General features: G+C 37.3%; 3 protein-coding genes across 5 annotated transcripts; 1 reads left to right on the top strand and 2 right to left on the bottom strand.

Moving 5' to 3' along the window:
• Nucleotides 1–451: 451 nt before the first annotated feature.
• PLEKHA3 (pleckstrin homology domain containing A3) lies at nt 452–13,297 on the bottom strand. Of its 3 annotated transcripts, none has more exons than XM_041473166.1 (8): nt 13,027–13,297; nt 9,340–9,456; nt 8,124–8,279; nt 7,314–7,450; nt 6,157–6,321; nt 4,980–5,023; nt 4,290–4,405; nt 452–3,569 (listed from the first exon to the last, which is right to left on the bottom strand). In XM_041473166.1, exons 1-8 carry the CDS (start codon nt 13,064–13,066, stop codon nt 3,442–3,444), a joined length of 903 nt encoding a protein of 300 aa, XP_041329100.1. In that variant the 5' UTR covers nt 13,067–13,297; the 3' UTR covers nt 452–3,441. The 3 variants fall into 3 exon arrangements, with proteins under 3 accessions (XP_041329100.1, XP_041329098.1, XP_041329099.1); XM_041473164.1 differs by lacking the exon at nt 13,027–13,297 and adding an exon at nt 12,229–12,993; XM_041473165.1 differs by lacking the exons at nt 6,157–6,321; nt 13,027–13,297 and adding an exon at nt 12,229–13,000.
• Nucleotides 13,298–13,371: 74 nt separating this feature from the next.
• On the top strand, nt 13,372–17,823 carry FKBP7 (FKBP prolyl isomerase 7). The gene is made up of 4 exons (XM_041473480.1): nt 13,372–13,703; nt 14,521–14,672; nt 16,762–16,895; nt 17,203–17,823. Exons 1-4 carry the CDS (start codon nt 13,495–13,497, stop codon nt 17,362–17,364), a joined length of 657 nt encoding a protein of 218 aa, XP_041329414.1. The 5' UTR covers nt 13,372–13,494; the 3' UTR covers nt 17,365–17,823.
• Nucleotides 17,824–19,227: 1,404 nt separating this feature from the next.
• On the bottom strand, nt 19,228–26,569 carry PJVK (pejvakin). Its single transcript, XM_041473416.1, has 6 exons — nt 26,359–26,569; nt 24,115–24,310; nt 22,671–22,812; nt 21,855–21,972; nt 20,787–20,891; nt 19,228–19,529 (listed from the first exon to the last, which is right to left on the bottom strand). Exons 1-6 carry the CDS (start codon nt 26,567–26,569, stop codon nt 19,228–19,230), a joined length of 1,074 nt encoding a protein of 357 aa, XP_041329350.1.
• Nucleotides 26,570–27,379: the final 810 nt, after the last annotated feature.

Here is a 27,379-nt window from a genome sequence, read left to right as displayed (position 1 = left end):
GCTAAGCAAATGCTAACCTAGAGTGACATTGCTGAAGTCACAACCGAAAGCTTCAGTATTCCATTTCACAGAACACATCTCTATGAATAACATTTTTCAAAACAATAGATCAAGCAGTCTCTGGATGAAAAAAAATAAACATTTGGAATTATTGACTTACTATATCCAGGTCAAATACTGGGATTTCTAACTATATAAGCTGATATTTGCTCTCTTAGATAGACAGATAAATAGATCAGATCTACTGTGCCATAGAACCAAGGTTATAAAAATATCCCACCACTGATATAGTGTATGAAAGCATTTGGCACACACTGATGCATAAGGGAAAAACTTTTTAACAAAGCTCTGTGAGCTGCTGTATAAATCCTTCTAAAAAGCTATGTATTTTCTACTAACACTTTACATGTGGCAGCCCAAGAAAAATAACTGTAACGGTGAAGAGCCATAATAACACTGAGAGATTAATTTTATTGCATTTTAGCTGGTTTTCAGACATAGACATTTCCTTTATTCAAGTATCACACCCCTTTTAAAAGTTTCTAATTTGCGCCAACAGGAAAAAGAGCTACGCTAGAATACTTAGGGGTGGAGCAAAACTCAAGTTTATAATTTGTGAAAATAACCTTAACAGAAACAAATAGGTGATTTCAATTTTTAAGAAAGGAATAACAATTTTTGCAGAAGCAATCACTGAAGTATTCCTATCCCAAAGATTGCTTTCTCTGAGGAAAAATAAAGTTAAAAAAGTAAAACTGAATTACTAAGTTGAAAGACATAATAACATTAATTTACAGTACTTTAAAGCCCCTGAACATTGCAATCTCAGTATTCACAGCTCTCCAAATCACTGAGTGCCTTACCATTAATTCTTTATAATTGAAGCTGGTAATTTCTAAGCATTCTATTTTTAATTATCTGATGTTAGGAACTTCAGAGATATAATTGAAGTTACCACTTTTCACCTAAATTTTTATCCCATGCTTATATTCTCTAAGTGATGAAATTTGAGCTGTTTTCAGATTGATCTCTTCAGAAGCACATGAGATCAAAACTAGAAGTACCAACTACCTATGCTGTTAAGGTTCAGCTCTCATTCTGCACTAGCAAGAATGATACAATCAGGCATTCCTGATAAGCTCTCCCATAAATATGGAAAATAAATATGTAAGAGCAGCCAGGTATTTTTTTAGTCTTACTTTGCATGGATCATTGTGATTCAGCCAGATAATTTTCAGAAATTATTTCTTAACTCCAGTTACCAAAAATATGACAGCATATTATCTTCACTAATTTCACTGAAATATAGGATGTTTGGCACAGGTATCTATAAAAAGGCTGATTTAATAGAAACATATCACACATATACTGATAAAGCTGAAATGATGGCCTTGTGGACCTAGAAAAACCCCAAAACAGCACTGAAGCAATTACATGCCAATTTTATTCTTGGATGTGATCACAACAACTTTGTGATCAACAACTTTGTCTTGTGGCAGTATTTAAAATTATTACTTACTACTACATTCACTGATCAGTCTCACTTTGTTTTTGCACACCAGCCTCTCTTCGTAGTAGGTGGAAGCAGAAAAAGGTATTTGTCTTTGTGATGTGTAATTAACGCTGCAGAAGCTGGCAGAAACCTCTGTGAAGTTTCAAAAAGCACTTCTGACAGCGTATTATTCAAGACAACACTCGCATTGCAGTATGTAGTTTACTTCTCTGAACATCTTCTTTAATACTTATTTTTACAATTGTCGTGTCATACAGAATACATTAAAGCAAACATTCAGAAAAAAATGTACAAGCATATGTGTGGCTGATATGCATATGCCAGTTTGCATGAAAACTGACAGAACTGAGCACAAATGACAGCTCTGAGCTGGTATCCACAAACCCCTTTTACAAACCATTTCATTCCACTTGAACTTGATATAATGATTTACAAACTGGCATTTTATATAAGGCCAACAGCTCATATGTTTTTCCTCAACATTTGGACCTATTATGATTTAGATAAATCAACACTCCAAAAATTTAGAAGGAAAGCTCCCATTCCCATCTGTTCTTTCTAGCCTGCTTCAAATCATTTATATACACAAAAGGAAGACTAGTTAAACCAAATTAAAGATCTGATTATAAAAACAGATTTTGGTATGTGCTTGAGTATAAAAAACCCTGTACATTTATTTAGCAATTGTGTAAATCAAGAACAGTAAATGGCTTGCTTCAAGTGCTCTACAGCTAAGACTTCATAGACCAAGTTCATCCCTAAACAAACACCCAAAAAATCCCCAAAAGCTTACAATGCTAACATTAACAACCTTCTTGACCAAGGTGCTAGTAGGCACTATTGTACTATATTACTCATTAATTATTAAGAGAGTCAGACTCTGACCTCACTTACAGTTAATGCAAATTTACACTGATGTAACTGAGAGCAGAATCCATCTTCTGGTATATACCATCCTCAAATGATATAAAGGAGTTGCAAAAACAGATGCTCTCTTTTGTATAAATATGTCATAAATAAAACATATATAGATACAAATATTCATTACTACAGCAGCTTAGAACAGTCTAACATTTCAGCTCTTGTTTTTATCACACTTTGCTAAAAACACATCTTAAGTAAGCAGAGTAAATCTTAACAGCACTGTATTAATTATTTGTGATGCTACACACCCCAGAAACAATTTATGCACATTTTGAAGCTTTCAGTAGATCTTTAGAACTTTAGTAGTGAAAGTAGGTAGAAATTTTTTGATGCAAAAAAGAATAAATAAATAAAAACTATTAAATATCCCATGTTTGGTACAAATACTTCATATTAAGTTATTTTTATACATTTGTTTAGAAAAATACACTAAATATTTCTACTTTCATTGCCTAAAAATAAGGACTGGATTATGTATATCCTTGTGTTTTTAAAGGCGTGATTACCGTCAAGCTGCTGGAGCAGAGCCATTAGTGCCCATTCCCACAGCCCTTACACTGGCAAAAAAAAAGCCATTGTGGGGATAATCACAGCTCCAGGTGGATGACCTGGTACAAATGACCAAGAGGCCCATGGCACAAGTTGAATTTTCTCAAAAAAAATTAAAACTTTTTGCTGAATTTTATAATGCTTGTTTACTAACATATCAGTCAGACCTCCACACTTTTTTAAAAAGAGCTGCATTTACAAATGTGGATGCTTATCTGTTAAAGCCATCATTTGTTCCAAAAAAATGCACATTCAAACTGTGAAATATTAGGAAAATACTCTTGCAAATAAACTATATAAAGATAAAATACACTTCAAAGATAGTATTTACTTTATTCTATAAAGTGCAGATAAATCCTTCTAAAAAGGGAAATAACTACTTCCTATAACAACAGTATAATTACAGCAGCTTTTGCATAGCATTATTTATAGAAAATTTAATACTTTCAGTTGCTTCAGGAGGAAAAGGATGAAAGAGTCTCTTCCAGTTCAGATCTTTCCTTTGACACTGATTTACTTTCTTCAGGAATGGTTGATGATACCAGATCTCCATTGACAGCACCTCTAGAACAAAGGGCAGATCCTATAAAGAGATCAATTAAGTATTTAATTTTCAATCCCCGAAAGTATCATCCAATCTGTCAATTATTGTATTTGTAAAGTATTGCCTATATATAAGCAATCAGAAGAACTAGTCAAGTTAAAGTCTGCTTGAGAGGAATTATCATGGAGTGAAAATGCCAGCAAGATTCAGAAGGAAAAACCACTGAAGAATTGACTAATTCAGCCCATCTAATCAGGAGGGACTAAATTCTGATCATGATCTTTATTATTGGCAAGGATGTGTGCCTTCGGAGCTGTGCTGTTCTCTACAAAAGGTAAGGAAGCCACTGAAATGAACGACCTTTCCACAATGCAGCAAGTGAACCATCCCTGCAACTCACAGAAGTCAAAAAAAGGTAATTTCTTCTGTGACAATAAGCAGGTGGCAAACAGCAATATTCCACATCACTTACCACATAATCATTCATGTGAACACACATCCCCTTTCTGGATAGGTCTTAATTTTATCTTGCCAGTAATCCCCCTGATTTCAATATAACTACTCCAGCTGCAAGATCATTTGTAATATGGATGGAAGCCAGCACACGTCAACCAGGTAACAAACTATACAAGTGCTCTGATTTGTAACACAGAAAGCTTACCAATAAAACATTTTTCCTCATGCCAATATCAGTGCTGCTCTAAAAAGGGAAATAAATTGTACTGAAAGATACAAAAACTCCCTCCCTTTCAAACTTACTCTGAGAATCTTCAGAAAGTGTATCACTGTAAGATTCTGTATCCGAGTATGTTCTTCTGCGCCGCTGAGAAAATCGGTGAAGAGATGAACCTGGTTCTTTTACAGAGTGATTAGTCCTACAAAGGAAATGAGATCTATTAGTAAGCACAATCTGCAACAATCCACACAAATTTTATACACTTTAAATTTGAAATGATTTTGGTTATTTCCAACCCAACCCACTTTATATACTTTAAATTGGAAATAACTTTGGTGCTTAGATTAAATTATGAGTATCAGCACTTTTTACTATAGTAGTCTACTATAGCAGACTAAAAATAGCAGTCACCAATCTTAATTTCACAACTGCAAAGCCTGAAAGTGGAAATAAAAATGAAGGAAACAATCTGAGAAACCAAAATACTGACTGGAAAAGAATGTTAGCATTTCAAGCTCTAATTTCATGAACTTGTCAAAACAAGCCATTTGCATAAAGCTTCTAGCAAGACAAAATTTTGATACTGTATTAAAAATAGCAGCTGCCAGCAATAGCTGACAATCTGCACCTTTTGTTTTTAAAATTAGATCAATTTATGATTTTTAATTTTTTCTCCAAGCAAACAATTCTTCTCACATTTTGGTTTTAATGCTAGCAAGTTCAGGGAGGTCTCTTGAGACACAAGAAAAAAACTTCAGGAAACAGAAAATTACCTTTCTGAATAGCAAGGACCAGGGTGGCTAATGGAACGCTTCATCTAGGGGAAAAAAAATTCCAAAGAACAAACAACACCAAAAATGTCACAAGCTACTCAGAAGAATGATATGGATATCTACTTTACTCCTTACTTTATTTACAGTCTTTACAAAGAGAGGTGGCAGTATTTTTTTTTTTATAAAAAGCAACCACTCTCAGTTAAAATTCTGACTAAACTATTTCGAAACAGATGGACCAATATTAAAAGTTTTAGAACATTCACACAGGAAATAGTTTACTATAAAAAGATGCTACCTCCTATCTGTGGAATTCATTCCCTCTTGCACTGAAGCTCCTCAAGGAGCCATTGTTAATTGCTATGATATACAGAAGTACCAAGACATTTTTCCTTTACCAAATGAAAGTTCAAATTCCTCATTATACAATAAAGCCAAATTATGCCTCTTGATTCCTTGTGGTTTCTCTGCTATACTGTCAAGACAGAAAGTTACTATTTTAAATCATAATGATCAGCTTTGTAAGTAAACTGATTGAAGATAGAGATAAAAGATCCATATGGAAAGAAAGGGATTCCCACAACAGAATTGCACAAAAAGCTCATCTTGGAATACATACACAGAACTGAGAAAGCATATGATTCCCCATACCTTGTCCTTCTAAGGGAATTAATTAATAGTGAATAGTTATGCAAGTAATATCTTTATCATTATATATCTTTTTGTTAAATAAGGGAATGAAATATTAATACAAACATCTTGAATTACATACACTGAAACATATGCTATCTTGCTGAAGCGCTTCAAGTCACAAAGCACTTAAACAGGAGGTGAAGTTATGTAATTTTTACGATCAGTGTATAGTTAGCACTCTAAAAAAACCAAACAGTTGAACTGAGGAAAAGTTAAACCTCATTCATTTATGAGATACCTCATTATAGGGCCTTGACACGTATGATAAACTACTCTGATGATGTAAAGGCTAGCAAACTGCGAAGCAAAAGACTGAGAATGAAAACTGATTTATATTTGGGACCAGTACTGATTTATAACTCAGTCAAGATTTCAACTGTGGACAACATAGCACGTAACAATAGCATAGCGTTCTGCCACTCCTCCCCCCAGTCTAACCACCAGTATGACACTTAGAAAAGACAGTATTTCAAAATGTCTAAACCATTTGAATAGGTGATGGTGACACAGGAGAAACCAAGGGATCAGGGTGAGGCAGCTGGAACATTTCTGGCTTAAACTTGGCATTAGCAATCCTCACACAATCTTCAAGTGTTGTGATAAACGTATTACATGTGGCACTAAGCAGGGAAGAGGCTTCATTCATGTTCTGAAAGTAAATTAAAGTACAAGCATAAGCAAGAAAAAAAATGCTAATACAACTTTGCATATTAAAATATGCAAATACAACTTTCCTCCACCACCTCTCCCAGACACACTAATTTCCATCATTACACTAAGAATTTGTATTTCCCACTTTTTTAATCAAATGTACACCTTACCATAAGGCAAATTTAAGAAAACACGTGACAACATTGGAAATTCTTTCTGACATCTGAATTTCTTTAGGGTACCAGCCAACAATGCCTTACTGCAAAGCTTGTCTCAGAGTGACTAACTGGTATCAGAAGATCATTCAGTGAAACAAATGAATTGCAGAAGAAGGTGTGAACACTTTTAGTGTTTAGTTTTATCACTCTAGAGCAAGGAGCTGCAGGTCCATTTCACCTCCCTAAACTGAAAACTTGCTCTGTTGTCACTATCAAGCCCTGGCACTAAAGGACCAACAACATAGTTCACATGCTGCTCAAGAGTGCAAAGAATGAAGTCATTCACAATTTCCAGTCCTTTCATTCAAAAGCAGGAACACATTCTAGTATTGTACTTGTGCACATAGAGAGATACATATCTAATCTACGCTGCATGTTTCCAGTGCCTGGAACACTAGCTTTCACTGATAAGAAAATGGAATACCACCCCACATAAGAAAGTAAGAATGGACAAACTGAGATTGTTTTAACTACTTGAACAGAGATGCAAAACAAGACAAAATATTGTATTGCTCATATGATAGCTCTACTGGCCTTTCAACCAAATGGCTCAGGAACACAATGGGTTCCTAACACCTGGCACAACTGCAGTTAAACCATCTAGGTACTTTACACACAGAAAATCACTATTAGTACATCTACACACAAGCATTCAAAAATTGACATTAGGTTAAGTCTCCCAACACTAGGGAGATGAATAAAGTTTAAGACAACAACAGTAACTTGAGGTCTATTATATAATGGAATGAAAAGAAATTCTAGAATTGTGCACCTCAATGCTGGGAGGAGAGCGAGAATCATCATGGTGAACAAATTCTTGTATGGTATGAACTTGCTGCATTAAAAGATCACAGTAGAGACGAAGTTCAGACATTTTGGTTTTAAGAGATTCATTGGTCTCACTTATTTCTATAAAAAAAAATGGAAATATCAATTTATTGCATACAATGTAATTTTTGTGTATTGCATACACATTGTAATTTTTAAGCACTTTTCATTTAAAGATCAATTTAAAAATCCACTTAAACTTCCACTTGATTTTGAGGAAAACTGGACTCTGAAATGAATCAAGAATTATACTTGAAGCAAAGAATACTTTTGGATAACTGGTGCTAATTGAATTACTATTATGAAAAAGGCACATAATCAGGAAAAATAACGTTGAAATCTTTCTTGGCTGCCATATAATGTTGAAAAAAATACTGGATAAAACTTATGCCACCCACCAGAGTGGATGGAAACAGTTACATTAAGCTGTTCAAGAGAAATTATGGAAAAAATAATAGTTACTATAAAGAGTTACTGTAACATCAGAAATGAAATGTCTTCACAACAACTACAAACAATATGTTTATTCTAGTGACAACAACACCTTGTAGTATTTCAGCTTCTTAAGATACAAGAGGTCAATGCAGGTGACCCCTAACTCTAATACTGAGGGGGAATTTACCATAGAGATGACTACAAATAATTACAATTTATATTAAAAGACAATAATACTGACTTTGTACCACAATATTTGCACTATGATTATTTGAAGAAGTGTTACCTAGTAACTAGTTACTCTAGGTAACACACGTACCTTTTTCTTTTTTTGTTCTGGTATCTGCTAGACAGGCTTTTGCACTCCCCAGTGCTACCAGCCATCTTTGCCTTTCAGCTGCATTAACTGCTTTCATATAGAAATGCTGCTCCCCTGGGATGATTAGCTCCATTCTTGTGTTGTCTGTTGCATGAACTTGTGATAGAAGAGAAAAAAAAAGGAAATAATAACCTCAACTGAGTAACAATCATTTATTAAATACTGCTCAAAGTGTTTTAAAATGCTTATGATAATCCCACAGTAATACAGTAAATCACAAAGCACCACTGTTAAGTAAGGAAAAGCCCAAAGCTGCTCAGCCTTTCTCCCCCTTTCCTTCGCCAAAAGAACAAAATAACAAGCAAAATCAACTGGAATGGCAAAAATAAAAAAAAATTTAAAAGTTGTTCTCCCCTCTTTACATCACTGATTTCATCTACACTAAAAAAACACTAACAAAAAGGAGCTACCACATGAAAAATACTTGGTGGCCCATGTAAAAGAAGTTCCACTCTAATATCAAAGTACCCACATCACAAGCTGAGTCACCTGTGAGGATCTGGAAAAAAGTCATAGTCAACTGCAATGGGAAGCTAGAAAACACCGTGCTATTAGCCTAGAGGCTGACCTACAGTTAGGAATACACTAAAAATTAAACTCTTACTTTGGAACAAACCATTCACTTACTGTCTCAAATACACCCATCACCTGTGCATGTGCGCAGCTGCTAACAGTGACAAAAGGAAAAATTACTCAGGAAACCAAAAGACCAAACACTTCAGTTTATAAGAATCTCCACTTTTGGATCACTGCTGCTGCTCTTCTGGAAAACTGGCTTTCATGATTCAGTCTCTATCTCTGGTCATAAGAGGAAAAAGCAGTAGAACTAAGCAGCTAGCTGACATAACTTCAGGCATGAACCATGTGCACACAACTATTAAAAACAAAAAGTAATAAATGGTGTGTTCTTAATCTCAACACAGAACTCTATTCACTATTATCATTCATTAATAATTCATTATTATCTGTGATAATAAATATTATTAATATCTGTGATAATTCATTATTATCTGTGAACTATGAAGCTAACACACCGGACTATAGGTAAACAAAAATAGAGGACGAAAAACATGTGATGCAAAAATGTATGGTTGGTGATCTTTTCAATTTCCATGGCAGCTAAAATCTTCTCAAGCAAAAATCTATTCATTCTTACCTTTTATTTCACACACAGCCATCTTTATACTTCCTTTGCTGCCTTTGCAAACATCATCCTGGGAATCATAGTATGACAATATCCCATTGTCTAAAACAAACCACCGAGGCTGCCAACCTAGAGAGACCAAAAATGTGAAATAGAAAAGTTTAGTCTAATTCCTAAATTGAAAATAAATCTCTTTCACTGTTAAAACTTTAATAAAAGAGGCAAACATTAAATTATTCTTGTAACACACGAGGAAGTAATCAATCTGTGCAGTCTGAAGACCAAAGCCACTCTATAACCAAACTAGTGTTATATGGATATTCCACTCCCATTCTTTTTGGGTGCAAGATTTTTCTTCTGTTTTCACTGTATTCCATTCTAGAGAAAAATTAAATTTTAATTTATCCACCACAGAATCCTGTTTTGAAGGCTGTTAAATTACACACCTTTGAAAACCCACTCTCATTCAAATATATTTTTCAGGCAGATTTTTCTAAGATTGTAGGAACTTATTTGTAAGACACAAATAAATGAATGATACCATCAACTGCTATGCTATGTTGTCCTTTAGCTACTGTATTTCAGTGAAAATTTTATATTTCACATTTATGTATTGCCACTTTCTCAATTTCTACAAATAACACAGCACTAAAATATTCCAGTAGAGCATAACAATTACACTGGCCCATTATACCCTGGGACAGCTGTACAATAGGAGTAGATTATCCCTCTGTTTTACGACTTGACACCAAACTTTAACTTCCTGCTTGGTTTAGGATTTGGAATGGCAAAAACTGTGTGGCTAAGCCCTGTGGGTATTTGGCAACATGACAGTGGCCCAGGGTGCTTTCCAGCTGCCATCCCAACAAAGCGAGCTGAGGCCATCCAGTAGCAGTCTATTTTAACACAGGAGGCTGAATCAGGTACCAGACTCAGAAATCAGCTACAGGATTCATACTATTCACAGCATTATAGAATCATTAAAGGTTGGAAAAGATCTCCAAGATCAACTAGTCCAACCTTTAACCAACCACCACCTTGTCAACAGGACCAGAGCACTAAGGATCACATCCAGTTGTTTCTTGGACACCTCCAGGAACAGTGATAACCACCTCCCTGGGCAGTCTGCTCCAATGTGACCCTTTCCATAAAGAATGTTCTCCTGATGCCCAACCTGAACCTCCCATGGTGCAGCTTGAAGCAGTTTCCTCTCATTCTGTCACTTGTTATCTTTAAGTGGCTGAGCCTGTCCTGGCTCTAACCTCCTATCTGGGAGTTGTAGAGAGATAAGGTCACCCCTGAGCCTCCTTTTCTCCAGGCTGAGCCCCCTCAGCTGGCACAGCTGGCCTGGTATGATTCGCTCTCTAGACCCTTGGCCAGCTCCACTGCCCTTCTGTGGATGCTCCAGCACCAGCTTCATTACAAGTTGTAACACTAATTCAAGAAGAGTAAGACCAGGCTGCATTAAATCACATTACCATTCCATGATAAAGAAAGAATAACATGTAACTGCACATTGTTTCTTTTTTGTTGTTTACTAGCTGCAAGAGTAAGCATACATGTCTTTTTAAATGCAGAGTGATAACTAAAAAGCACATCCACACTCAAACTTAAAAGCAGAATGTTAAGAACTACAAACTCTAAAGGATAAGAACTCACACAGGAAATATTTCAAATGGTGTATGTATTTCCACACTAATACTCAAATAATATGCAATTTATAAGACTGTCCTGTAAAATGCAACTGAAAAATGTATGGTTCTTTTCTTCTGTTACATTCTGTTGCAAGACCTGGACTCTGTACTGGCCTTATCTCCTGTCAATGCCTGTCAAAACAGTCTTATTCTGCTAAAAAGGGAGCTTATATGAATGAATATTCCATCCTCACATTGTTCTAGTATTGGAAAAAAACAGAAGCAAAGGACTTTAAAGGCCAAGTGCCTCACAGAAGCAAGCCAAAGAACAAAAACACCTCCTGTAATTTGAAACTGGGCAGTATCCTACATATATCTCATATATATTGAGAAAATATTTAACAAATTTGTACTTCACAAATTCTTATTTGAGGAGGAAAAAAAAAAAAGCAGCTGTATTTCTGGTTTGCTTTTAATGAAGGAAGAAACTAAATGTTTTCCACAACACTTCAGCAACAGTAACAAGCTCCTTTGCTGTTTGGTAATGACAAGTGCTACAGCCTATTTTCAGGCACAAAACCATATATTATACAGATAATAGAGTAACAAGGCAAATGATAATAAAATTTAAACATTTCACTAATTAGATTACTTTTTATAAAAATGCTGCCCTCCTCATTCTGAAGATTGTAGGTAATCCCTGACACACTAATTTTGAAATGCAGGAGCAGATGCTCTCTGTTGGCCAGCACAAGTCTAAGGAAGGGTTCTGAAGTTCACTGGTTTAGAGGACTGCTGGCTTTCAGCAGAAGTTAGCTGCATGCTGACAGTCCATTGTATATATAGCATTCACAGCAACTGTTGAGTGTTTGCTTATTAAATAACAGACTTGGAAGAGGAGCAAACACCACAAGTGTACATTGCCTTTATCCATTTATCTTTTCCTACGGCAATGTTGTCAGTCATATAAGTGAAAGTGACAACTTTCATTGTTTTGAAAACAACCTTGTTCTCTCTCGTAACCACAACTTTTCCTTTATGAGTTTTCTCTGTAGCTACTGTGAAGTGACAAAGACATCAAATATCTATTTAATTACAGCACAACTGCTCCCTTTTACCAGAAGGCCCATATCTGTGAGCACATAATTGCTCTGAAAAATGCAAGATTACACTCCGTACACTTTCACAGCACACCCGTACAAACCTCACAACCTGGCCCACATTTTATAATCCCTCAGAACCAAGTTTCACACGACTTCGCACTCACATCCTGCATATGCTGAAGCAGAATTCCCCATAAGTAGTGCTGAAGAACCAGAGGGCAAAGAAGATACTGCCAAAGCACTGTAACAAGAGGCACGATTAAGCATGGTATGTGATCCAACACTGATCTGCTTGGGAGAGACAATTGGTCCTATCACAGTGCCAGAGGAGGAATGTTGTTCCTTGACACCAGTGCCTGCCCGCTGCCTGCTCCAGAGGGAGACAGTGTCTCTGTAACAGCAGAGGGTCAGCCAAACAAAACAAGGCAAATGCTGATATTTGGTGCACTTTTTGTCTGCAGCGCCTCCAAAAACACATTTAATGAAACTGATGTTCATCACGTGTTTTCCAGGCTGGGATACAGGAGCTCCCTGTGCTGATGAGTCTCTGACTAACTCGGCAAGGCGCAATCCAGATCGCGAGAGGGGCTCGGCAGAGGGCCAGGGCCGGGCACAGCTCCGTGAGGCTGCCGGGGCAGCGGGTTCGCTCGGCTCCGGCCCAGCCCGGCCCGGCCCGGCCCGCACCGAGCGAGTGGGGAGCGCTGGCGCTGCCCCGCCAAGCGCGTCCCCCGGCCCGCTCCGGAGCCGGCTCCAGGCCGCCTCCGCCGAGACGCTCGGCCGCTCGCCGGGGCTTGGCTCCGAGCACGAATGTCTCAGCCGACGCGTTACCGACAGCTCCGACCGCCCGCAGGGACGCCGGTAAGCCCCGAGGCGGCGGCAGCAGCAGCAGCAGCGGCGGCGCATCACGGCCGGGCCGAGCCGACCCCCAACCGCCGCCCCCCGGGCCCGGCCCCCGCGCCTACCCGCTAGATAGTTGGTCCACTTGTACAGGACCCCCTCCATCGCTCAGAGCCCGGCGCCGGGCCGCATCCTCCTGCTCCGCCGCGGGGAACGGGCGGCCGCGGCCGCCGCGGGGATGGCGCTCCCCTCCCGGCCCCACCGCTGCCTCCCCCGCGCGGAGGCGGAGCCGCTCAGCTCAGGCGCGGCGGCCGCGGCGGCTCCGGCGGCGCCGCCCGCCCCGCGGGGCGCTCTGCATCCCCCATGCGCGCCCGGCCGCGCTCCCGGCCCCGCCACCCCGCGGCCGCTTCCGACGTCCCTTCCACTTCCTGAGCGGAGAGGGCGGCCCGAAGAACCGCCCGCCCCGCGGCCGCTGCCTGGGCCGGGCTCGTCCCCGCGTCCGGCGCGACTGAGGCGGAGCGGCGGCGCTGGCTCGGCCCCCGCCCCTCGGCGCGGCGGGGACAGTGCCACGCCGGCGGCCTCCTCGGAGCGACATGGGCCGAGGGCTGAGCCTGCTCCTGCTGCCGCTGGCGCTGCTGGCGGCCCCGGCGAGGGCCGAGGGCGGCACGGCGGCAGCAGAGGAGGTTCAGATAGAGGTGCTGCACCTCCCCGAGACCTGCAGCCCGAAGAGCAAGAAGGGCGACCTGCTGAACGCGCACTATGACGGATTCCTGGCCAGCGACGGATCCAAGTTTTACTGCAGGTGAGCCCCCGTGGCACCGGGTCGGAGGACGGGCGGTGGGCGCTCCACGTGGCACAGCCGCTCCGCGCACCCGAAGCCGGATAAGCGGGACTCGGGGCGCTCCCGGAGAGCCCACAGCTCGGGGCCCGTGCTGACTACATCAGCAATAGGGATTTCTCCCCGTCTCAACCTTTACTTGTCCTGGGCCGAGTGTTGAACGATGCAGAGTTTCCCTAGGGTCAAACTAGGGAGTCCCTAGGAGTCCCAGGGTCTCAAGGGAGAAACTTCGAGAGCCTGTAGCCCACACCTCACATGGAGCGCCCTTTGTCAGAGTGGAAAAAAACCCCATTATGTTGATACTTGTCGTGTTCTGTGCTGTAGCCTGTGCAGAAAAGGTCAGGTTGGGAGGAGGAGCTCCTGGTAGGAATGCACGCTGACAATTTTAGGCAGAAACTTTTATATAGCGTCCACTTCCACATAGTTGGCACTGTGCAGTGCAACCACATTATTATACTAGTGGTTTGCAGCCTTTTTGCCTCGTGCCTGTTTTCCTTCTTGATTTGTTGTGCCGTCCATTTTACCGCAAAGTTATCATTTTGTCGTACTTTTTCACTTTGCCCCATCCATCTATCCTCAGACAATAGCTTAACTCATTACAAAATCATCCGTTCCCCCACTTATAAATGTAGCAGAAAAAGTGTTTATACTTTGTATTCTTGCACTCTAAACATTCTTGTGTGCTAATAATCTATGTTCTTACTAACTGCAACTAAAAGTTATATTTATGTTAAAAAACATTATATTAATGTTACTCATACAGAATATTTTTTTTTAATAGTCGGACGCAAAATGAAGGTCATCCAAAATGGTTTGTTCTGGGTGTTGGACAAGTCATAAAGGGCTTAGATATTGCTATGATGAATATGTGTCCCGGAGAAAAACGGAAAGTGACAATTCCTCCATCATTAGCATACGGACAGCAAGGATATGGTAAAAAAGAAGTTCTAACGCCAAGCTTTGTCTTTCCTGTGTTTTTTACCCTTTGAAACATACAGTATTGTAAATATCTGTGAGAACTGGTGCTCCCATTTGGGGGCAGTGCAGCTGTGCAGCCCCAGTCCTGCTCATTGCTACACAGTTTAAGTAGTCCTGACCACAGACCCACACCCAGGTCTTGCAGTTCCCATTAGAACTCAGGACACGCCACCCAAAGGGTTTTCCCAAGTACTGCCATAGTGTGAAAAACCGGCAGCAAAAGGAAGATCTCCATGAGCCATATCAGCATTGTTGTGTTAATATATTAAATTCCAGTCAAATTTGGGATTTATTATTTGACTGCTACCTGTTTAGCCTTTTAACGAAAATCTGCATCTTCTGAGTAAAATGGACTATAATGCAGTGCAATTAATCTAAGTAGAAATAATTTGCTTAAAATACTGCTTACATTCTGAATAGTTAATGGCTCTCATTATCACATTACACAGTAATTGCAGCAGTGCAGTGCATGAAATCTGATTTGAATATAAGATAATTCAGTGTGCAGATTACTAAAAAAAGTTCCAGTACATGTTTTAGGCAGTGTTTCAGCACTCAAATGTAGATGGATTCAGCTCTGACCTGGGTGTAGTAGTTCTGTGAAAAGGTAACTCCTGCTCTACAATAATATTTTGGTATTGATGTATCAGAATTCAGTGCACCAATTTTGTCTTTAATACAATTTCATACAAAAAGGAAAAACACTGATGTAAATAGAAAATGTTCTTTAATACTAGTGTTAACTGTTTGTTCCAGGTAGCACTTGAAGGAAGTAGTATTTTCCTACAGCACACCTGTCCTCTGTCTCAGCGTATTCCTGCATGCTGGGGAAGATACCTGCCTAATCTTGAATTAGAAAAGATGCATGTGGCTTTCTAAACCTTTACATGTCTTTCCTTTGTTGGTATGTATATTTGTAAACTGCTGGCACTGAATTCTAGTATTGTATCTTTCTTTTGTAAGGTGTATTTAAATCATGATTTGTATTCAGATGTATTTAAAACTTCTACTTTTCTAAAGCATGGAAAGTTAAAACCTTTTGAACTCTGAAACCTGTTATTTTTACTATGGCTACTTTAGATGAGTAGTGTAATAGTTTTGTCTTCTGTTTACAAACAGTGTAGATTCCTTAGCTTGTCTTCAGTTTATGAAGGATGGACATGAGCTCAAAATTCTGAGGTTACAGTGTCATGCTCACTGGCTTTGGCAGCTTGCATGTTTACATTTTAATTTTACACTGCATGATTTCTTTATGCTCTTTTGGCACTATTTTTAGACCTCATTGGTTTGTTGCTGTCTCTTTTCAGTTCCTTTTTTTTTGCCAGATGCATGGTACATGGACCTGTGTTTGTAGGCAGAGCTGGTTTTACATCAGGTGACAGAAAATGCTTTGATCCAGGAACAAAGAATTCTAACAGTTATTTTCTTAATTCAGAGGCCAGACAAAGTATTCCAGTAGTTTGAAGATTCTGGGGGGATTTTTAGCAAGTCAGATGACTTACACTCTGTTGCTGCTTTTTGAGATGTACATTTTAAACATTATTTTACAGTGTACATAAAATACCTTTTACCACAGGTATAATTCATACAAAGTAGGTCAAACATGTCTGTTTCTTCAGACAGACAATGCATAGGAGCATTGATCCACTACTGTTATATTTTAAATCAGATTGCAGCTGTTTAATAAAGGCATGTATCTTAGAACCAATCTCTAAATAAGCCCTATGACAGGGTGTGAAAGAGTGAGAACTTTAGAATTACTTGTTTTTCATGATAACCATTCACCTGATTTCTGAAAGTACCTGAGTTGGTATGCAATACAGTTTTGTTTCAGGCAAGTACATGATTAGCAAGTTTCTTCCAAAATCATTTATCTTAACACAATCTTCCTGTCTAGATGTACAACATTTGAATTCAGAGTTTAATCTGAAGATTAGCACAGCCTTTTTGTATTAAAAAATGCTTTACCTGTGAATTTATCTTACATGTGATCTCTGCCCCTAGTGTCTGATTCCTTAAATGCTTTTTTTTCTTTTATTCATAGCACAGGGCAAGATTCCACCCAATGCAACACTGATCTTTGAGATTGAACTTTATGCAGTAAATAAAGGACCTCGTAGTGTTGAAGCATTTAATCAAATAGACAAAGACGGTGACAAGAAACTCTCTGAACTTGAGGTAACATGATGCAAATAATTTGAAACAAATAATTTGTAAAACTGTAAGTGTGGCTGCATCAGTTTTATCTTTACATGAGCTGCCTCTGCTGCAGCTGATCATGTAAGGTTTCTGTGTGTTGACACAAACTACACTGTACTTGGTTTGCTGAAATTTGCTTTAATACATTCATCAGTCTCACACTTCCTGTAGACGTGTCTGCACTGGAATCACAATGCATTACTTGTATACCCCCAGTGTCCTTGAAGATATAGATTGAGTACTGAGATAAAAGTCACAATGATTTGACTTTTTTCTTTTCTTCTAGATAAGCCAGTATTTGAAAGAAGAATTTGCAAGAGATGGCAAAAAACGTCACCCTTCCGCCCATGATGAAATCTTAGCTGATATATTTAAGAAGAATGATCATGATGGAGATGGCTTCATATCAGCAAAGGAGTACAATGTCTACCAGCATGATGAACTCTAACTACTTTAAAAAATCTTTGGCTGTTTTCTGCACACTGAATTCTAAATAATACTTTGTCACAGAATTTTTGTATTTTTTTTATAGTGGAATCTTTTTATATCTCTTAAGATGACTGTAAAAATCTTATTTTTAACATTCAGCTAATAAAATGTGTCAGATGTTTCTAAAGAAAGAAATAAAATTGAAGTACACCATGATCTAATATTTGTGGTTCTTACAATCTACAGTATTGCTCACTAGTCTCTCATTTGGTGAAATACCAATGAAAATAATTATTTCTGTTCTATTGAGCAGGCAAAAGTTACAGTAACCTTTGACATTGCTGTAATGTAACTGCTGGACACTTCTGAATCCCCTGTAAAATAAAAAGAGAATCCCAGGAATATAACTCTTAGACCCCTGCAGGCTCGTAGCCTATCTTCTTGAGGAAAGGCCATTTGTAGCAATTACCTATAAAGGGCCTTAAAATGGGTCAACTCTGTCTATGGAATGTTAAGATAAAAATAAAAAATGTTTGCAAAACAACTTAAAATAATCTCTTTGATGTAATATTAACAAGAAGAATTTGGTGTTGAAGAAAAAGCAGTATTTTAAGTGAGTATTTAAACTTTGACTTAGTAAAATCATGAAGTTAGCCAGTTTATTCAGCAGCATCCAGCATCAAAAATCTACAATATCTTAATTTAATTGAATGAGGTTGAAGATGATGGGAGATGCTGTATATAAACCTAAGTAATTAATTATTTGGCCATCATTCTAGTTTTCCTCACTGGAAAAATGCAAAGAAGTAGCAATAGTTAATAGTACTTGTTTCTGTTAACTATTCTGCTTGTGCAGAACACATCATAACACTTGTGTAACATAATTCACTCTTCTCACATGAAGAGCAATGGCTGTATTCATTTCAACATGTAATAAGCAGATGTAGACAGTGAGAGTCGCAGCACAAATGAAAAAAGCTTCCATACCTAGGTTATCCTTGAAATAATTTTAAAAGGTATAAAAAGGTTTTTTGCTCTGCCAGTGTAAAACAGTGTGGTGAGAGGTTTTACAGCACCCTGCCCCACAGCCCAATCCCAGCCCTGGACACAGCTCTGTGGTGTTCCAGTCCTCAACAGACTCAATTTCCTGAGGCTGCAATGCACCTGTTAAAGACCTTCCTCCCTGAAGTCTTGTTGGAGTGAGCAGTTCCATTATTTTCATAAGCTTCCAAAACATTTGCTGCTAAGCAGTTTTGGGTTTTTTTTGAGCACATAAAAGAAAGTCAAGAGCAGCTGTGACACAGAATCCAACTGCAGCAGGTAGACTGGCTGGTACTTCTTCATAATTAAACAAACTTGATATTCACCAACAGTGTCCTAATATGAAGCTCCCATCCATAGTTCCAGTTGTTCCCTTTTGTAACTGAAACATTAGACTGAGTTAAGTTTTAGCATGTTTTTTAATCTGATACTTCAATTAAACATTCATGAGAACACTAAATTATTAACAAATATTCTCATTTAACCATCATATGCCAGTGTAGAGAAAGGCAACATTTTGGGGTTTAACAACAAGTTTGTGTAAACAACTTTAAGTTCTAGCATATATTTTGACATTATGAAAATACTATTTAAAAGTATGTTTTTCATTATCTTGATAATGAGAAGGTTCTAGGAAAAACAGGAATGTCAGGAAATTCATGTACATTTTAAAGCAGAGGTCATTGACTGTGAAGCACAGAATTTGAAGATAACAGCGTAATAAAACATTTTGCACTTTCACTGTTTTGCATTTCACAATTGGAGACATATTTACTAATGCTGAAAAGTTTGTGGCACAGTTATGCCCATGTATGTGATAACAGGCACCTACCCAGTTCAGTTACTTCATTCTCTTATGCCAGAGGTCAAAACAGGGCACAGCATGCAGTCGTACATACTTCTGTCCATTAAAAGAACACTCCAGGCATCCATAGACTGTCTCCCTTTTTGAACTTCCCATTCCACAAAGGACACAGGGGCCTTTGGGGATGTTGTTATTGAGTAAATTAATTCGGATGTGAGAACCGTCTCTGAGATAGCTTGTAGAGAGATCAGTCATGCTTGCAGCTTTTTCATAATAATCTGCAAAAAGGTCCTCCAAGTAAGGATCAGAGTTAGCAACGATTTCCACTACTCCTTTATCTGAAAAAGAATGCAGAAGGAAAAAAAGCAGTATTTTGTTATTACGTTATGACCTGTTGTATAGAAATAACAACTGATGCACAAAACTGTTCTAAGCATGCCATATAGATTGCTTCCCATCAAAAACCCTGTGAAGAAAATTTTTCTTCACTTAAGACACTGACAAAAGCCAGAATTTTTTTGTATATGACCTATGTAATTATTTTTTTAGAAATATATCTAAAGGATAGGCATGCAGCAGCCTTCTGAGAAACTGGTGCAAAGTCAAGCCACAGCTGTGTACTTCCTTGTTTCTCTTTTTGCATTTCTAGTTTTATGTTCTAAACATTTAAATACACTTTTATTTCCTATTATTTACAAAAAAAAATAAATCTCACTGATACTTAATATGTTTAGAAAACTCACAGGACTCCTTGTTAACCTCCTAGCAGATTTCTGAGCATCCAGGTGTGCCAGGTAGGAACTAGCTACCTTTTCCTGTCTCTTCAGGGACTGACTAGACTGAGTGAAGAATGTTTAGGCAGCTACAGCTCCTGAGATCATACCCACTGAAGATTTATTCCCCTTGTGTGGACTGGAGCAGCACTAAAGGCTTGGCCCATAAGTCCTTTGATCAAGAATGGGATACAGTGGAGGAAGAACATCCATACACGGCAGCTTTTGGGACATGTTTACTGCTCAGCATTTGTCTTCACACTCAGATCTGCAGATTTCCAAAGTACTTGCACCAAGGAGTGTTACAAGTTTAAGATCTTGGTCTAAAGCTGCATACAGGGATCCACATTTTCGTTGGATGCTATGTTCATATTAGAATGAAGAAAGAGGACTATGATGGTATCCTGCCACAGGCACATAGTGCTCAATTCAATTATTGCAGTTAATATTGTTTGATATTTAAACTTACAGCTTTTGCCTTCAACTATTACTAAAATTATAACTTGTATAATATGAGCTGTAAATGGCAAATACATGAAATAGGCTCAATGTTAAGTTAGCTGTGTAATTACTCACTACCAGTTTATCAACAGCCATACGTTTTTAGATCTTTAGAGTTTAATGAACAGATTTGTTATTTCTGAGAGACAGGTTCTCAAGTGTAAATTTTAATAACTCTATAATCATTTCAATACACTAGAAACTGAGAGGTTCATTTTGTGTCAGATTTTTTTTCTTTAAACATTCATCTTGGGTAGAAATTAAAGAAACAAAGATACACTTTTAAATAAGACATTCATATATAAATATCAAAAGACATACTTCGATGAAACAGATTATTCTTTAATCTCCTGAATTTGGTCAGTGAAGATGATGCAGATTTCTCTCTTTCAAATCCTCCTTTTGCAATTGGAGTCACACAGAGTTCTATAAAAATTAAAAAGTTTTTAAAAGGACTAAATATAAAAGACATAATTACACAACAATTTAATATGCTTTCTAATCAATAAAGTTAACAGTTATTAAATCTAGCTTTGCTAATGTTTTTAATGGCTAGTATAACTTTTTAATACAAGTCTGCACACAGTAATAGCCCACAGGATCAAGCAACATGGATTTGATGGGAATTTTTAACTGTTGGTGGCTTTCAATTAACATCCTCAGAGCCTGTTTTGGTTCACACACAAGTTTTGGTCATGTTAAGGGGTCAGGACAGCCAGTAGCCTAACAATGGAAGCCCTGGTTCTGAAGGACAAACATTTCTGTAGTCTTACTTGAAAGTAGAAACGAAACAGCAAGGTTGTGAGTTCTGTACTTATCACTTCCAATACTGAATTCTATCCATAACTTGAAAGAAACACTTTAAAGTAAAATCTATGTTATGCAAATTTTTTATTTGTTTCCAATTGCAGCAATTAATTCCTCCTAAATGGCTTTAGATATTTATATGTGCAAATGATGTATCAGACTGAAATTAGAGCCCCAACAGAAAAAAAAAAGTTAATACTTTAGTTTCTGTACACTTTTTTCTTTACTTGTATCTTTGTACTTGCCTATTTTATGCAAAACTGATGAGATAGTCTCAGAAACCTGTTCCTCACCAGCTAGAAATATAACTAAGTGGGGCTTTTTGTTCCATGCAATCACAATTTTAAAATACCAAGTCTAACTTTTAAGAAATGTTCCCACAGCAGACTATTTTCTAGCACCTGCCTTGTTTATCTTTGCAAGCACTGTTTCTCTCAGAATGTCAGAATACTTATGTGCATAAAATTAAAGCATCCCATTGTATGGGATCAGGGCTTATGTATATCAAGAGCAATAAAACAGATTTAAAAACTTAGATCATTATAAATAATAGCAGTAATGACTGTAATTCACATCACTTACCGAAATTACCATCCAAATGGATGTAGAGTTCAAATACACTAAAAGCAATAGTTGTATGTGCAGGAAAAACAATGGCTTTGTCCCGCCCTTTATAATTCTGATCTTCAATTATGTGAAACTATAATTTAGAGAAGGATCAAAAGAAAAAAACATTACAAATTTAAATGAATAAATAAACAAAATACTAATCTTAACTTCATATATTGAGAATTATAACGCCAGAGGGAAACTTTGAAGATCAAATTTCACAACTGAAGAATTTTCTATTAACTACTTTGCATTTTAATAAATTTTGATACAGAGAGAGTAATTTTCATCACTTACTGAAAATTATGTGAACGATTTATTAATACTAGAAAGAGCGAAGTTAGAAGACTTGTAAGTTTCATTATTATTACACATCGAGGGGGAAGGGGGAGGAAGAGCATAAGACGGAGTAAAATGCCGACCATTCAAATAATAACCTGAAATTCTGATGTGTTACAGAAGATGATCATAATAATGAAAGAAAGGTTATATATGATTAGAAAGTCAAACTAAGAAGTAGTAAATTCCACATTTTTGCCGAGGCTTTACCCCAAGCAATGGCTCATTGTCTAGCCATTCTTTCATGCATTTCCCATCCCTCTGTCATAACAGCACTGCTAACAAAAGAACCACTAAACCACTTTACAGTAATAAAATAATATTGATTTACTTTAGATTTTTTCTGAGCTTACATTATGAAAACACAATTAAATCAAATCATAAAATTTATAATAATGAGCTTTTTATGCTTGATCATTTGAGTTACAGAACTTTGTCAAACATATTTACCCTCATTGTCTCTCCACGCATTCCAGTATGGACAGTTAATGAGCACTGCCTTGTAGTTCGAATACTTTCCATGACCACACACAAAATTTCCATCCTACTTTTTCTTGATTGATGGACTAGACAATGATCAAAGTTTATTTTTCTAAAATCAAGAGGGAGGCAGGAAGGAAATTCAGACATAATTAGCAGTTTATACAGCAGCTAAGTAACTTTAAATCAGTAAATAAAACACCATAATGTATGTTTCATAGCAACTGACCAAGAAGATAAAACAGTCAGTAAAACAACTGACCAAGAAGATCTCTGGAAACAATACTGGTTTTCAGTGTTTGGGAACAGAAGTAAAAAATTCAAGGAAAGCCAGTATTCTACAGATATTAGAGAGGATACTGGGACACCCTGGAAAATTCAAAGCTTGTCCATCTGACTCTGGTTTTCGTGCCATTAACTGAAAAAACCCTATGTCACTTATAAACAATACTGAACAATCATGAAACAAGTGATTGTAGAAGAATTTCTACAAACAGTGGCAGTTAGTTCTATAACAGTGAATCTTTTTTCAGGAGACTAGATCATCTTCCCTCACCCCCAGTTATTAATGATAATGTTTGGATGTTACAAATAAACTAGGAAAATAGGGAAGGAGAGGTTACAGATACAAAATGGCATGTGCTTCTTGGTAAATACCAACAAGATAACAATATATATTTGCAAATGCCAAATGTTGCATCATGTATTGTAAATCACTTACTGGGATGCACTGCTGGGATTCACTGGGATGACATTGTTACCAAGGGACAATCTTTGAAATATAAAAAAGGAATTACACCTAGAATTAGTCACATCATATTTCTACACGTTTGACATCTGTGCTAGCACCACAGGAACAAGAATTTCATTTTCTGCATCCACAATTCAACAAGAATATTGGTAGGAGAGACTTCATTTAAAGAAAAGTCACAGAAGGTTATGAAAATTTAAGTAGATAAACCTATTTTGCTTTTTGCAGAAAAGGCTGTGTAATAGCTTCATAAAACCTCAAAACCTACAATGGCAATAACACATATGGCTCTATAGTTCATCAAAGGCAAAGAAATCCTATTTCTGAAACCTGAATTTAGCTAATGTCATTCAAAGTAGATTTCAAATTTTCAATACCATGGTATAACATGATAGGAGTTTGGATGGACTCTTCCTTTATGAATTTTTTTTTTCCTTTTTCCTGAGACATGCACTGTAATTCAAAGAATTCAGAAAAATTTTACAGCCTTTATTATAAAGCTCATGTGTCTAATCCCAGTGATCCAACCTGATACCTTTGAAAATATCAGATGGTGACTGCTACTGATTGACTAAAAATAATCTAAACCTAACAAGTTCAGACTTTCAGCCTAACTGTATGAAATAGAATTATGGAAACAGAAATCAAAACACAGAATACAACCTTGTAGTAAGTTCTTTCAGTAATGTTGGTACTTCAACTTCGTGTTTGGTCACTATGCCAAATGAAGCTTTAAAGGCAATAGAATCTGATCCAGCAACATCAAAACCAACATCATTCATTATCTGATTTCCTTTTCTGCCATTAAGAGAAACATCTGATTTGTCTTCATAGTTGAGCAACTGGTAAGACGAGACACCTGAGTAAAAGAAGATAACCTTTGTGTGATAAAAAGTCTGAACACAGTACTTTCACATAGCAAGAATAAATGGTGCTACCTACCATTTCCACCATGCTTAATCATTTTGATATGAAATTCAGAGGTACATTGAGCACTTGTTTATTGGTTTACTACTTGGTTATTGTTTACTACTGATAATTGATGGAAAGAGTACATAGGAGTCCTGGGTTTGATTAGAGCTATTTTCAAATTTCTGTGTTCATCATTATTCTCCTCAAGTACTTCCACCTGTAGCTATGATGCTGATATGAATAAACTAGACATGTATTGTGTTTTGTCTTTAATGGCAGAGGCTCTGAAACCCAAAATGACACAGTGGAGGCCACACAGAATATCAAAACTAGGAATAAAATGAAAGCCACTGTATAAAAAGTATTTGGGAATTCAGAATTTTGACCCTAATTTTTCTTCATTTTTGCAAATATGTGAATGAGACATGGGTCTGCCAGTAACATTAACTCTGCCCAGGGACTACGTCAGTTTATTTTGAAGGAAAACAACAGATTAATTCTGACTTAATTTTGCATTCAATTATTGTACAACCAAAAGGGAGGTAGCAAAGCACCTCCACAAAAATGTCTTTGTCATATCAAATACATTTCCATTATACTAACAGAAAAAATACTAGAACACATTGGTTACCAAATTAAAATGAACACAGGGATTAGATTTCCAAATACATCTAAGAATCTGTGGTTTACTCCTTTTTTTGTTTTTCATCCTTTGAAGATATGAGGATAAGCTGACTTTATGAAGTCACATACTATGAATCCTGTTTGTGTTTGTTTTTAACCAAAAAGAAGGTTAATATATGTTTCATAATTCTAAAAGGATTGGAAATGTTAATCTTTGTCACAGAAGGAAATTCAATTACAAACCTCCTTGCTTATGTTAAAGGACTTTCTTAATACTTTCTGCACATGACATTTAACCTTTACAGAAAAGACTAGTAAGGTTTTGTGAGAATTTTAATGAAATTTTGTAACCTTTTTCTCAGACTTTTTAATGAGATTTTTTTTTTTTTCATTCAGGAAAAGCCAGCTGTCTTCTCCTGAATGTAAGACATAGGATTAAAGTTTTTCTTATCATGTTTGTGTCCTGAAATCCCCTCTTGTGGGATCAAGTGGTATTTCCTGTGCTTATATTAGTTTGTCTTAGTAGAGTTTTTCACGGATGCATTTGTTGTGCGAGTAATATCATCAATAATTTTGCCAAAATTGACATTTTTTAAAAAATGAAACTGTTGTGAGAATACACACAGACATGAATTGTATACTTTTCAAAGGAATGTCCAGCAAGATACAGGCAGTATAGTTCAATTTTGCACCTCATAATTCTGTTACAATCTCCTCAAAATTTACACTGTGGCGCAGAAAAGGGAATTTAAAGACAGTTAAGCTCTTTAAATACTTGATTGGAAACAATAATCTTTAAATACAAACAACAATCTTTAAATACAAAGATTGGAAACATGGAAAAAGTCTTATGAAAATCCAATTACACCAGTCAGATGTAATAGCTGTTTTCAAATGGTTTTGCCCGTGCAGAGGTCAGTTCAGCACCAGGCACTGCCAGCATGGAAGAGCTTTGGAACTGAGGCCATTCTTACACACTTAAAATTGAGTATACAGACAAAGGGTACATTTCTAAACAAATTTTATATAGCAATTAATCAACATACATCATTACATCTGTCAGGAATTTGAGGTTTGTGGAAAAAAAAAGCTTAACTGAATTTGTTTAATACTAGTTCAGAAATTATCAAGGCTTTTTAGTATAAATTACTTTCTTTTTTTTACTCTTTTCCCAGAAAGTTCTTTTTTTCCTTTTTTCTTACCATTTTGATTTGTACTTCTTTTAAAATATTTATTACATTACTAAGCTAGAAAAATGTTATTACCCATTTACTAAGGAAACACCATACTACCTGCACAGTTTAAACTATGTTTACAATGTCTACTAGAAAACATGCATTTTTCCACATTGAAGAAAAATAAAAATCTTACCTGCAGAAATTTCTTTCTCCCCTTGAAGAATGTCTTTTAATGTGAAAGGTGTTGAAGCAAATTTAGATTTTTTTGAAAGCGAACATTTTCTTTTTTTAATCACAAGGCTCAGAGGTTGGTATCTGTCAGCTTCACTGAGGCTGGGCACTGGAACTAATCTTCCTCCATCACCAACCTGTTTAACGAAGTTTTTGGTTGCAGCAGCAAACATATTATGACATTAGTAATGATAATAATAAAACACTGTATCAAGTGTAGCTTCCAGACATCGAGCCCATGTTCAATTCTTCTTATATTGTTCTTGTAAACAAATTACCATGCTTTGGAAAAAAAAAAAAAATCTGTCAAACTGCTTTTTTTTAGGCTGAGTTATACCTCAATTTTAAAGAATCAAAAGCATCTTAGCTACTGAACTTCTATGGTGTACTGCTTGAAACTTCTCTCAGAGACCTTCAGTTAAGCTCTCTAATTCTGCATGATGAATAATGAATTAACAGTGTAAACTGAGAGGGAAATGGCGCCCTTTTCTTGGCAGTTTATTGCCACTCTTTAAAAGACAAAATTTACTGTCATAGAAACAGAAAACTAACTTCCATAACCCTCAGCTTCCCACTAGGAGCTATTGGTGTATTGCTGTTTGTTGGGTCCTTGCTGCAGCCGAATTCTGGTGTTTCAGCAACAGCAACAAAGCAGCCCAGACGTGCTCTGGGAGGACGCTGGAATTTCACCTGGATGAGCACTGGCTGCTCTGTGAGATGGTGTTGCCTTTCACAGCGCTGGCACAGCCTGCCTGGGAGAGCTCGGCTGGGGACTGAGCACTGTGCTGGCCTGAAGTGCAAGACCAGAGCAGGCTGGGGCAGGGGGAAACACCAGGGGGCTCTCATCATTTGTTATTAATCTCCTCTGGACTGAGCTCTCTGTGACCCAAGGGCTAGGCTTGAGCTGCATGCGTTCAGCTCAGACTACTGAAAACCTCATTAAATTGTGAGAACCATGCAAAATAATAAAAATAAAACTGCAG

The sequence above is a fragment of the Pyrgilauda ruficollis genome, unplaced genomic scaffold (genome assembly GCF_017590135.1).
Source record: "Pyrgilauda ruficollis isolate IOZ18807 unplaced genomic scaffold, ASM1759013v1 scaffold3, whole genome shotgun sequence".
NCBI lineage: Eukaryota > Metazoa > Chordata > Aves > Passeriformes > Passeridae > Pyrgilauda > Pyrgilauda ruficollis.
Note: the sequence above shows the minus strand (reverse complement) of the source record. Positions and strands in the feature narration are given on the sequence as shown.

Bases quoted from the DNA above. Each gene is read 5' to 3' on its own strand.
- PJVK (XM_041473416.1), bottom strand. From the start codon at position 26,569: ATGTTTGCTGCTGCAACCAAAAACTTCGTTAAACAGGTTGGTGATGGA. The intron at 24,311-26,358 runs GTAAGATTTTTA...TCTTTTACTCAG, and splicing joins GGAGAAAGAAATTTCTGCAG to GTGTCTCGTCTTACCAGTTG. The intron at 19,530-20,786 runs GTATGTCTTTTG...ATTCTTTTTCAG, and splicing joins GAATAATCTGTTTCATCGAA to ATAAAGGAGTAGTGGAAATC.
- FKBP7 (XM_041473480.1), top strand. From the start codon at position 13,495: ATGGGCCGAGGGCTGAGCCTGCTCCTGCTGCCGCTGGCGCTGCTGGCG. The intron at 13,704-14,520 runs GTGAGCCCCCGT...TTTTTTTAATAG, and splicing joins GGATCCAAGTTTTACTGCAG to TCGGACGCAAAATGAAGGTC. The intron at 14,673-16,761 runs GTAAAAAAGAAG...TTTTATTCATAG, and splicing joins ATACGGACAGCAAGGATATG to CACAGGGCAAGATTCCACCC.
- PLEKHA3 (XM_041473164.1), bottom strand. From the start codon at position 12,967: ATGCGCCGCCGCTGCTGCTGCTGCTGCCGCCGCCTCGGGGCTTACCGG. The intron at 8,280-9,339 runs GTAAGAATGAAT...TTCTATCACAAG, and splicing joins GGCTGTGTGTGAAATAAAAG to TTCATGCAACAGACAACACA. The intron at 5,024-6,156 runs GTTTAGACATTT...TTTTTCCCCTAG, and splicing joins CACCATCACCTATTCAAATG to ATGAAGCGTTCCATTAGCCA.